We start from the raw sequence: 12,743 nt of genomic DNA, 5'->3' as shown, positions 1-12,743 counted from the left end.
GACGTAGTGGCGTTCTCACTCTTGTCTCTTCTTTCTTTCCATCCTTCGACCACCCTTTCCCTGCGCAGCGTAGCAAACCGGACGCGCGTCTCTTTGACAGCCGCGCATTCTGTATCTCTCCTCTCTCTCTCAGTATCACGTGTGTGGTGCGTCGCGTTTTTAAATGCGGATAGTGGACTGGTGAAACTATGGCGAATCATGAAACAGTGGCGCTATGCATGGCGTAACGCTAAAAAAAAAAATAAAAGAAAGAAAAAGAAAGGAAGCTTCGCAACATCAGGTACGCATGTTTCCAAGGGCGACTAAAAAGCTCAACATTATATGTAAGTTGCGAAGAGGTGGTGCTTTTATGAATAACAGTAGTAAAGTACCACGGCACCTTGGTGGACATAGATGAAGAAAAGAAAAAAAAAGAAGGAAAAGAAAATGGAGAAGGAGCTTATTTCGAGCGCAAGTAATAAGGTGCTGTGAGGTGAAACGTAAATAACGATGAAAGACATAACCTAGCTTGCGGGCCGACTTGGACATTATGCACAACCATTTACAGCATATATTAAAAAAATAAAAAATAATAATTTATTTACAGCTCATTACCACAACCCTTATTCCTATCATCGCCTAAGACAAATTGTCGCTTGCATTAAAACATCCGCAGCGTCAGAATCCTTGGCGAATTGAAAGGCGTAGACGAAAAGGCCATCTTTTTTGTTCTCGTGCGAACGCTCCTTGTCGTGGTATGGTTGAACGAGAGGCGTTCGACGATAGCTATCAGTCAGAATCACTCACCGGTGTAAAACGTGCCCCCTGACGACAGCTTCACCTACGAATACCGCGCGTTACACAAGAGGAATCTCAAGTGCGCGAGTTCTGGTGAGCTTTTCCAAGGATCACTAGGTCTGTGCACATGCTCTCAGCAGCGCCATCGCGCGCTTTAATTGCACACGAAGAGCCACCGCTGGCCCTTCTGTACGCTGCTGCTAAAGGTGAATATTTCTTTTTAAGCCACGCATTGTCAGCCTCGAAAGCGTAATTTTATCGAGCTCACTTCTTTCCCGAGAATTAAGACCATGTTTGGCTGATCAACAGCTGCCGACTGTTGTTTGCTTTTCGCTATTAATCTCCACTTGATCATATAATCGTTGTGTCCTCCATGCTGGGAGGTTCTTGAGACATACAAAAAATAGCTCTTAGTTCTTTTTTTTTTTGTGTGTGTGTGCGGATTTTTTTTTTTTTTTTTCTGGTTGGTGTCCGACTTCTTTCTGGCTGCGATGTCCGCGAGCACTGCTCCAGTATTTACTCGCGCCTGACGGGCAACAAAATGACACCTTGAATTCGCAGAATAATTAAATAGGCTACCACCTTCTTTTCTCGTAGTAGTGTCCTCCCTCCGTCACTCAACTCATTAACTACGATATGGCAGTTGTTTTCACCCTCAATATAAATTTCAGGCACACGGCATTAAAGAACGGAAACGAGCTGCGCACCGCAGCGAGCAGCCCACGAGACCTTCCCTACAGACCATTACTTTGAACACTTAACCGACAAACTTTCACCGGTATAAATTAATCGCTCGAGGACAACCTCCGTTGCATGTTCCGCATCCGGAGAGAGTAACCCTGCTCTACGCAGTGCGCTATCAGCGAGAGGCGAAACATGGATGGCAACGAACAGACCGAACTCTGCGAGGGATGAAGGCTGTGCTAGCGAAAGGCACGTCGCACAGTGCGTCTGTGCTGAAGAGTCTGCAGCACGGCCACTCATAACGACACGCATAGGTACCACGGGCTATTTGATCTCTCGAGGTGTGACGCACGTCACTGGATTGGACCGACAGCTCTCACGGACAAAGTGGGTGGGTTCGCAAGCGTTGCAGGGTCGGTCATCGGGTTCGCGCTTTGATCGCGCTGAGCCTGGAAGTTGGAGGCATTGCGACTCCAGGTTGGGCATTTGGGGTTGTTGGTATGGCGCATCGTAAAGGAACTCTACAGTCTTTAGCAAGGACACAGATACATGACATAGATACGTGCACACGGCGCTTGTTTTCGTAACCGTGATTTTGCTTGCCCACACCGGCAACACTCGCCAATTCAAATGTTATTCCGCGGTCAAAATAAAGAGAGAAGAAGAAGACGAAGAAGAAGAAGAAGAAAGAGAAGAAGTAGAAGAAGAAGAAGAAAGCACGCACTCAATCAGATGCTATCGTTATAAGCCTTGTGACGCTCCTTTCGCTGACAAAGTCATCCCCTCGCAGATCGGCAGCGGTGGTGAAACGCCGCTTATACTGCTTGCGCATGATAGAAACAGGCTATGTACAGGGCGAGGAGACATACAATAATAGTAGTGCGCACAGGTTGAGGGAGCAGTATCGACATGGGTGCCTACATAGCGTGTACGTCCTCCTCCGCGGTGCATTGCGATCAACTCGTCGTCGACCCGCGGGGATAACGTGTTCGAGCAGCGGTCGGCAATGAATGAACTTGCGCGTATAACAACGCGGCGCAGCAACCTCGGTATACATATAGGACGACGAGATTCGTTCACCATTGCTACTGCAAGTTGTTGGGCGCACGCGGGACCAAACCAATACGCGTTGTTAACGATGGAAATGAGAGAGGCAGTCTCAGTTGCATCGGCTAGAAGAGATCGTTATTAGGTGCGGCTTCGCAGAGCGCTGTAACACTATTTCACATAATGTTATGGAGAAAGTGACCGTGTGCCGGATATCGCACTTCGCCGAGTTCTAAACAAAAGCAGGCGGACAATTACGGAGCTCTGGCGGAAAAAATCATGCAAAATAAGTTATCATGTATCCTGCAAGGGCGCAAACTCTAGGAATGAGGGCTGGTGCCCGAAAGTGATAGCTTAGGGAGGAATAGTGATGCGCTAGCGGCGCGTCATGAAGAGTGATTAGCTACTGGAATAACTGACCCTTACAGGTCTGACGCGCCGTTTACGTCGACTCAAATAACCTCCGAAAGCAGCAGAAACCCGTTTTGATATTGGTCCTTCGTGTTCCAACATTTGCGAGCAATTGGTCAAAAAAGAAGACTGAGAGCAAGAGAGAGAGAGAGAGAGAAAAAAAGAACAACAACAACAACGCGAACATACGTAACAGTCCTCTAAAACATGTTTTGGGCAGCAACCCGCGCAAATACGCACGCGGGGTCACGTAATGCGGCCCGTCTGGACCTCGTCGCGAGCACAACCTTTGGGGGACCAGGCGGGAGGGCCCCGAACACACACAGCGAGCCGCACGGCGACGAGCCTGCGCGCCTCACAACACTCACTCACAATACGGACAACAACCACCACCGCGACGGCGCGGCGAACTGTCTCGCCGCCGAGTCGTCGGCACTCAGCGGGAGACGGCGGCATCGTCCGCCCGGACGCGACGGTAGCCACTCCACGTCGAGAGCACAGGTATGCGAGCACCGCACCGAGGACAACGTATTGCGTGTTCCGGCGGCGCACTTGAAGTGGGTGGGAGGAGAGCGCAACCTGGCGGCGGAGACGACTGACTAGAAGAACGCACCGTAGCGAGCGCACCTCTCCGCCTTCTCCTGCAGAGGAAGGAGGGCGAGGAGGAGGCGACATCCGCAGCGTATCACAGAATCCGGGACACAAGGGTTCGGGGGGAGCGAGCCGTCCACACCGAGGTTGATGGGGGAAGGAGGGGGGGAGGAGACGTGAAAGAATTTCTTGGAGTCCTACGCAGGCGAGCGCTACGTGCAGCCGCACTCGTCGACAATCATCTTGGGCAGGTCCGACTTGATGATGTTGTGGTCTCGGTCGAAGTAGATGAGCGACATGGGCGACAGCTTGGTGGGCGCGCAGCAGGGCGACACGGAGGCGTACGGGTTGCGCAGCCGGTACTCCTCGAGCACGTGTGCGTGGAAGTAGCGGAACATGTCGGGCGTCCGGGGCCGGCCCGCGCACTCGCCCATGCAGTAGTTGGCGAAGTAGCCCTTGGGGGCGATGATCCAATCGTCCCAGCCGAGGTCCTCGAAGCTCACGTACAGCGACTGCTTGCAGCACTGCGTCACCCCTTCGCCGCACGTGATGGTGAACCGCCGGCCGCGCCGCCGCGACACCAATGCCTCGGTGGCCACGGCCAGGAAGGGGCGCCGCCGCTGCCTCCGCTCGAACTGCGCCACCTGCGAAAGGCGGCCACAGCGTCGTTTCAGGGGTCCGCGCGCGTGGTGCGGCACCACAGCCGCTACTTCAATTCATATACATCATCATCATCATCATCATCATCATCATCATCATCATCATCATCATCATCCGATCTTTATATATACTGCAGGACGAAGGCCACGTGGTTTCTACAAGGTCTCCCAGCGATATTCATATTACCCCTGTCTTGCGCTAGCTGCTCCCAGATAGCATCTGAAAACTTCATAATTTCATCATCCCACTTAATTTTATCCCGTCCTCGACCGCGCTTCTCCTTTTGTGGCACCCATTATGTAACTCCAGTAGTGCCCCGGCTTCATTTTTTTTCTCATAATATCAACTAGAATATTGGCTATACCAGTTTGCTCGCGGATCCACACCGCTCTCTTCCTGTCCCTTAACGTTACGCCTAACATTTTCCGTTCCATCACTCTTTGCGCTGTTCTTAACTTGCTCTCGAGCTTCTTTGTTAACCTCCGAGTTTCTGCCCCATATGTTAGCACCGATAGAAGGCATTGATTGTACACCACTGTTGTCAACGGCTATGGTTAATTTCCCAGTCAGGATTTGATAATGCCTGCCGTATGCACTAGAGCCCATTTTTATTCTTCTACAAATTTCCTTCTCATGGTCAGAGTCCCCTCTAAGTAATTGGCCTATTATATAAACGTACTCCTGCGTAGACTCTATAGAGGCTGACTGGTGGTCATGAATTCTTGGTCCCTTGCCAGGCTATTGAACATTACCTCTGCCGGCTGCACAATAATATTCAACCCACTCTTAAACTTTCTCGGGTAAGGTCCTCAATCATTTGATGCAATTCATCCCTGGTGTTTCTGAACAGGACGATATCACCTGCAAACCGAAGGTTGTTGAGATATTCGCCGTTGATACTCACTCCTAAGCCTCCCTAGTGCAATAGCTTGAATACTTCTAAGCATGCACTGTATAGCATTAGAGAGATTGTGTCTCGTTTCCTGAACCCTTTGTTGATAGGTAACTTTCTACTCGTTCCGAACCAAGGTAGGTGTGGAATCTTTGTAGATGTTTTCCAAGATATTCCCGTATGACATCTGTACTCCTTGATTACACAATGCCTCTATGACTTCTGGTATCTTTACTGAATCAAATGCCCTTTCATAATTTATGACAGCCACACAGAGATATTGATTGTACTCCGCAGATTTCTCAACTACATGACTGATGACATGGACGTGATCCGTTGTAGTAGAATATCCCTTCCGGAAGCCATCCTGCCAGGTGCTATACATAGCGCACGCTAAAGAGGACAGAGAGAGAGAGAGAGACGGACCACTACATTTGCGCCACCTGAGATTTCCAGATCAGCGACTCTGTGAGCTAGCTCACAAATCTGATCCAAGATAAGCTCTCGTTGCGCGTTTCTATACGGATTGCGTCATCGAGGCAGTCACATGGTTGCAGAAATTTGTAGCACCGCAGCATAACTCGCTCCTTCGTCAATTGTGAGCTATAAAGTTTGTTCCGGTATAGCGTCTGCGACATCAAAAACCTAGTTACGTGCGACTGAACAGGGACCGTATTCTTGCTGGACGAACCAGTGGTCAGGGTGTGCCATCGTGCTGGACTGCGCGTCGCTCTACGGTGGCAGTGCTCACGATATCGGTCGATGGAGATCGTGCCTTGGTGTCCTCACAGTGGAAGCGCCAGCTTTGCAGATTGTCTGCCTAGGGTTTCCCCACTCCCCGCCTGTATTGATGGAACCCACTGTGGACCCCAATCTCTACACCACGTGAAGAGAAACACTACCCCTCGACCGACGCAGTCAAAACGCGTCCGAAACATTGGTGATCGCTGAACTATTATTTCGTAATTAAGCACTTTCGACGCACACACCCTAAATAAGTGGCACGGAGAGGCGTCTCTCAAGAAACCAGTCATCGCAGTAATAGCGTGACGGAACTTTGTGAAGGCGTTGCGACGGCTTCGGTCGGGGTGCGGCTCCGCGCGCGTTTCGCTCGGCTGGAGTCCACGGGGAGAATCGTCGAGGCCCGTTCGCTCATGGTGACGCCAACCTCCGTTCGCTCACCTGTATGCCAGCTGGTCCGCAGCCCACGCAGTCGACGAGCAGCGTGAGCTTCTTGCGCGCGTCGTGTCCGTGGTGGCCCGCCGCGGGGGCGAACCAGTGCTGGACGGCCGCGCGCAGGTCCACGCGCCTCCAGCCGTGTGAGGCGGCGCTGGCGTCCACCTCGACCGCGGCCAGCAGGTCCATGCCTCCGCTGAGCGGGGCGCTGCTGCTGTTGGACTCGGCCACCCGGAACACGTACAGGGTGGCCGTCCGGTTGCCGGCCGAAGAGGAGCCGCGGCTGCGCACGTAGAGCCACAGCGAGGCCGACACCACGCGAAGCCGGTGCGTGGGCCGGTCGGGGTTCTGGTGGAAGTCCAGTAGCACGTGGCCGTTCACCGTCAGCCCTGCGTCGCACCAGAAGAGCTCGCTCTCGCAAGGTCACTCTACAACAAGAACGGGCAACTTGACAATACACACTAAAGCGACTCTATGTAAAGCGCACGAGACGGACGAAGGAAGAACGGACACAAGCGCTGACTTCCAACTAAAGGTTTACTATCAGGGTCGCCGATTCGCATGCTCTACATATATGAACGCATAGCCGACAATCGCACGACACGTGTGCCACAAAGGAACAACACATAATTCCGTATTTAGAGGCCACGTTCTATCTGTGAAATTGTTCCTCGTTATAACTTTTCTTTAGTTCCTTTTTTTGTCTCATTTTTGGCGAGTTCCACTTGTACCCACCAGGTAACCGCCTCGTACCTGTCCGTGCGCTACTTATGTTGCCAAATGCTTTCTTGTTTGAAGTGCTCATCATCGACTATGAGTGATTTATACATTTTGTCTGCTCGTATACTAGTTTGTAACGACCTTCTTGGTACTCTGCTCTTCTCGTAAGTTTCGAATATTATTTGCTGTTTTGCCTGATTGCACTTCGACCCCCCTCCCCCCTCTTTTATGTAACGCCCGCAAAGGGCCTTTAAGGTAAATAAAAAGAATTCAAGAGAAACAAAGGAACAGTCGGAAATAAACGCAGCGTAAAATAAAAAGCAAGTCTTGAAGCTTTTTAGGTGTACACAACAGCACTGGAAAGGATCGCTTTCAGGAGGAATATGAATGAGAGGACGTAATGTACTTTCGTGTACGCAAAAAGGTTGTCAGACAAAACATTTCCCTCCGAATTTTTATGTAGGAAGTGTTTGCCAGCGTCTCAACATAGCCGCGCTCGCTGAAAGGCGCGATTCCCAAACGACGACGATGCGTACACCATTTAGGCCAACCACGTGAACACGCTGGTCTCCTGGCTTGAGCCGTTCCACGCCACTTGTTTCAGACACGGTGCTACACCGCTTATTCGCAAAGAAAGAGGTCCCCCAGTTACGCTCGCTGACCGGGAATCTATAGATGCGTGCTGCTTCAACGAGGCTGTCGCAGCGGTGACCAGTCGAGTTCACGACATGCAGATACTTTCACAGTTAATCGTTTTTCTGTTATTTAGTAACAGCTAGGTACGGTAAATAGGCGCTGTCTTAATTATCCTATCTGATGCACCGGACGGACTTATCTGTCTTCATATTCTGTACACAGCTTCTTAGAAGAACGGGGAACTGGGTTGGTTGATATTCACTGGACCTGCTGTAGACTGTAGCGCGATAGGCGTGATGACACGAGGCGATGTGTTACCTTCGCCTCGTACCACGCTACACTACATCACGTTCAGTGGATACCAGTTATACCGAGTTGCGCTTTGGCTGTCTAGCTGTTACTTTCGTTTTGCGTCACGTGTGTCCGCTTGCGTGTCCGCTTCTAGTGTCCGCTTGCGCGCAGCTTATGCGCAGAGTGCACCTCCTGCCGATGAAGTATAGTTCGGTCGCCGAACGCCACGCATAGTTACTTCGAAGTCCGCCTCCTCCCGCTGCGTTCCCCTTCCTCGGACGGATAGAAACGGCGGCCGCCGTCTGCGGCTACCAGGCCGCAACATCGAGCGCCTTAGGGCCGATTTAAGCTCGAGCCGCCCATCGCCGCAAGCCGCACCGCACGCGTGCGGTCGCGCGAAAGATTGCACGTATCAAACACTTGTGCACAAATTTCGGTTTACAATGTGTAAGGTATACACTGTGCACACAGTGTAAATGGTAATTTGTGCACAAGTGCTGGATACGTGCAATTTTTCGCGCGACCGTAAGCGTGCGGTGCGGCTTGCGGTGATGGGCGGCTCGAGCTTAAATCGGCCCTAAAACGCCCAAGTCGCGTCCCTCAGTAACCGACTGCAGTAACCGACTGCAGGCAGACAGGTGCGGCCTTTCGGCCTCAACAATGACCGTGGCTCGGCCGAGCGCGCGTCGGCCAACGTTGGCCTGCCCGGGGCCAACACCCTTTCCCTCTTCTCCCGCGGCGCGCCGCTTTGCATTCACAGACGAGCGACGGGCATCCTAGCGTCTCGTTATATGCGGCCTCAAAACAGCGCCAAGAGCGCGGGCCCGTCTCTTGAAGAACTAAAAAAAAAAAAAGGTCCGAATAAATACGAGAAAGATTCTTACAGCCCGCCAGCCAGTGCATTCAATCTCCTAATGGACTAAACATTTTCGCGGAGAAAGTAGCAAGAAGAAGCACAACAACAACGAGAGGACCGAGCGAGAAACGGCGACCGATATGCCGACGCGTGGTGTCCATTTGTCTGACTCGCGAGTCCCCGTTTTTCTCCGCTTGCTCCCGTTTTCGGCCGCGTTCTGTCGGCTTTGCCGCCGTCTCAGACTCGGCGAAGCGAGCGGCTCGTCTATTTTTGCCTCTTCTCGTCTTCTTTGCCCCTTTCATTCTTTTCTTCCCTTCATTACTTTCTTTGCTCTTGGGCCTGTCCTGACGCAACGCTGTTCCCTTTCCCCGCTTCCTTCCTTTTCTTAGTACTTATATACTCTACGCCGGCGATATTGAAAACATATCCCTCGGATTCATTCCTCCTTCCCTTTCAACGCACCGATGTTCCATGAGCGCCAAAAAAATCCGACCTTTACCGTACATCGCGAATACTTACGCCCCGTACGACAGGTCCTGCTTTCAAGTCGCCGTATCTCTCGCTCGAAATACAGGCGCGGCCAAGTATAGGCCTCCGAAGAAGCTCCTTTTTGAAACGCATTGTGCTCCGGCGATCTCAAGGTCTTGCTGACAAACGTGTTTCCGTTCGGCAAAATGACTTTCACAGAAAGTAGGGCTCTCGCTTCCCCGCCTGCCCATTTTCCCGTAGTCTTCTTCTATCTATGCATTCATTTTCCTTCTTTTTTAGTTGACTGAAATATCGCAGGAGTTGCGAAATGTTTAGGCTCATCGAGTTGCTTCCCGCGTATACAAGTTACCGCTTAATGTTGCAGTCTCAGTTCTGTAATCGCCATCACTGACGAAAATCAGACGTTCCCAGAACGCCAACGGTATAGCAGCAGAATAGCAGAAGCTAAGGCTGCGACTGGACACCAGACGAGGGCGATGTAATGAACACAGACCCTAGACCACCGCGCATCGATGGAGCCCTACGTCTGCAAAGATGCAGACGGCTAGCTTTGACGAAGACTAATAAAAAGGAGAGACAAAGAGGTAGGGATAGATAGATAGATAGATAGATAGATAGATAGATAGATAGATAGATAGATAGATAGATAGATAGATAGATAGATAGATAGATAGATAGATAGATAGATAGATAGATAGATAGATAGATAGATAGATAGATAGATAGATAGATAGATTAATAGAATTAGTACCTCTCCGATTGGCTACTCTGCATTGAGGGAGGGGAGGAGGGAAATAGCAGAAAAAGACCAGGAGGAAAGAGGAGATCTGAAAGAAATTTGTACGCGCAAATTCGCTGAAGATACCTTGCGACGATTAGTCCCATACAGCCCCGATACACATAGACACACCAGTGCTTAACTCCGGCTGACGTCGGCTGCGACCAAGGCGCATGAATTCTATTTTCCGTAAAGGTTCACTCACACTAGGCCTACCCGACAACGATTTCCGTCTGCCGACAGTCGGCAGACCGAAATCGGTGTTGGGTAGGCCTATAGTGGAGCGAGCCTTAAGAAGACGATTGTGTTTGCCGATCGCGACGCAGAGCGCCTGTCTTTCGCGCACCAAACCAAGAACATTTACAAAGAATGCGCGTAATCGTCCCCTTCGCGCCCACAAACTTCACGTTCGGGACTTCTGGCTATTCCAGTGATAATAAAAGGACATTACACGAAGAAACAAGGGAGACTTGGGCTTAGAATGGGACTCGCCATTCTTTTGTTTTTTGCTGTTTGGTGTTCTATTGCACATGTGTACTTGTCAGGGCTTGCTCTTCGTGCCCGTGGCGTCGCTCGTGAGAGATGCCTTTCCCGCAGATATATCGATATCTGGCGGGTGGACGCGCGTGGGTTGCATGATTCAGCAATGACGACGAAAGCGTTTTTCGAATAGGTCAATGTTATCCGACCTGTATCGCTCAGTCGCCCACAGGAAATAGATGCCCTCGTGACCTGGTTCCCCACAACCCACGCTCCTCACTATGCCGCACATGCATGGGTGCTGACTACGGGGGGGGGGGGTTCTCGGGCCCCAGGGACCTTCTCCACTCCCCCAACCTTCCCGTGCTCCGATGTGTCGTAAGCGTAAAATAAAATGAAAATTATTACACAGACAAAGAAAGAAATCAATCCGCAAAGGAGGCGTGGCCGTTCCGGACCTGCAGGAACGGCCACGCCGTCGCATGCATGTGACCTGCATATTGCGACCTGCATGTCGAAATAGCTGTGATGAAAGTTTGAGGGTGAAATCAAAAGCGTTCTTTCATCTATCAGCCGAGAGTTACATAGCTTGCCTGCGCTAAAGGATACAGTTGAAAGCATGGAACAGGCCGTACAGTATACATATGGCACAAAAGTTTGATGAGTTTGAAAATACCACTAACCGACAAGACGGTGAAATCAGAGATGTCAAGAAGAAAGTTTGCGAACTGGGCGCGGAAGGATGACGCTAACGATGAGACGCGTTCACAGGATTGTGTTTGTCTCATTTTCTTGCAAAAACGCGTAGAAGAAATGGCAGAGCACGGGAAGCGTGGGTCGCACCAGAACTGTGCCGATGAAATGAAAACAATATAGTAACTGCGCAGAAAATTTCTTAATACACGTTCTTCCGATGACTGGGTTATCTTTACGCAGTAACGCAATAAGTTGACCAAAAAACTATGGTGGCCGAGAACAGAGTATCGTTTTTCCTTTTTCTTGTCTAGGTGTGCCGCACAGTCGACACGACCTACTGTTGTCCTGGCTTGACAAGTTACTACATCGCGATAATTTTCACACTTAGCTACTAAATTGTCTGGTTGAGGGCAAAGAGCTATCGGGGATTGAATTGGCTGAAGCATTTAACGGCTATTATACCTGTACACCAGCGACTAGTGGCTTTCATGACGCTATTGATTATGTTCTCGATCACACTGATAGCTCTATATTTCTAGGAACAACTACATCGCAATAAGTTGAATGTGTTATCCAAAATTTGAAAATGAAGCTTAGCAGTGACAGTTAGGGACTCCAGATAGCGCCTTTTAAATATCTAGCTAAAATTATGGCTCCAGTTCTCGCAGATATTTTTAACACTTCTATAACGAATTGAATTTTTCATAGAAAAAGATACTAGCACGAATATCCGTTGTTTACAGAAAGGAAGGTTGAATTGACATATGAAATTGTAGAACAGCGTCCATTCCACCAACCTTTTCAAAGATTTCTGAAAAAAAAAATTCGCACAGTTGCCTTTCCAAATTTATTGATAGGCACAAAATACTTACTGCTCATAAGTATTGGTTTACTAAAAATAAATCAGCGGAGTAAACGTTGCTGGAGCAAAAACAATATATTCTTCAGCAGTTCGAAAATAAGTGCTTTGTAATCGGTACTTTCGCTGACTTTCCACATGCCTTCGACCTGGTCAACTGTGATATCTTGCGTCAGAAAATTCAATTGTATGGCATTCGAGGTCAGGTTTCAGAATTATTAAAACCTTAGCTAACTAATAGAAAAGAAATTGTTCAAATAGCTAACTCAATTTATAAAGTTGAACCAGTTTCTTGTAGGGTGCTTCAATGTAGCGTTTTGGGGCCTCTATTATTTACCTTATAACTTCGCAATATATCATCATCATCATCAGCCTAGTTACGTCCACTGCAGGGCAAAGGCCTCTCCCATACTTCTCCAACTACCCCGGTCATGGACTAATTGTGGCCATGTTGTCCCTGCAAACATCTTAATTTCATCCGCCCACCTAACTTTCTGCCGCCCCCTGCTACGCTTCCCTTCCCTTGGAATCCAGTCCGTAACCCTTAATGACCATCGGTTATCTTCCCTCCTCATTACATGTCCTGCCCATGCCCATTTCTTTTTCTTGATTTCAACTAAGATGTCGTTTGCCCGCGTTTGTTGCCTCACCCAATCTGCTCTTTTCTTATCCCTTAACGTTACACCCATCATTCTTCTTT

At 49.7% G+C, this 12,743-nt stretch overlaps 2 protein-coding genes across 7 annotated transcripts in view; one reads left to right on the top strand and one right to left on the bottom strand.

Annotated features, from left to right (window-relative positions):
• Nucleotides 1–12,743, top strand: part of LOC142572699 (uncharacterized) — a 231,350-nt gene that overhangs the window by 89,030 nt on the left and 129,577 nt on the right. The window lies entirely within an intron of this gene.
• Nucleotides 2,152–12,743, bottom strand: part of Actbeta (inhibin subunit beta) — a 210,623-nt gene continuing 200,031 nt past the window's right edge. Inside the window, exons 2-3 of the mRNA XM_075681994.1 lie at nt 6,245–6,627; nt 2,152–4,154 (exon numbers count right to left, since the gene is read on the bottom strand). Of these exons, the coding sequence (XP_075538109.1) occupies nt 3,723–4,154; nt 6,245–6,627 (815 nt within the window). The 3' untranslated portion in view covers nt 2,152–3,722. The remainder of the gene's footprint in view (nt 4,155–6,244; nt 6,628–12,743) is intronic.

This window comes from Dermacentor variabilis, chromosome 2, assembly GCF_050947875.1.
Source record: "Dermacentor variabilis isolate Ectoservices chromosome 2, ASM5094787v1, whole genome shotgun sequence".
Classification (NCBI taxonomy): Eukaryota; Metazoa; Arthropoda; class Arachnida; order Ixodida; family Ixodidae; genus Dermacentor; species Dermacentor variabilis.
Note: the sequence above shows the minus strand (reverse complement) of the source record. Positions and strands in the feature narration are given on the sequence as shown.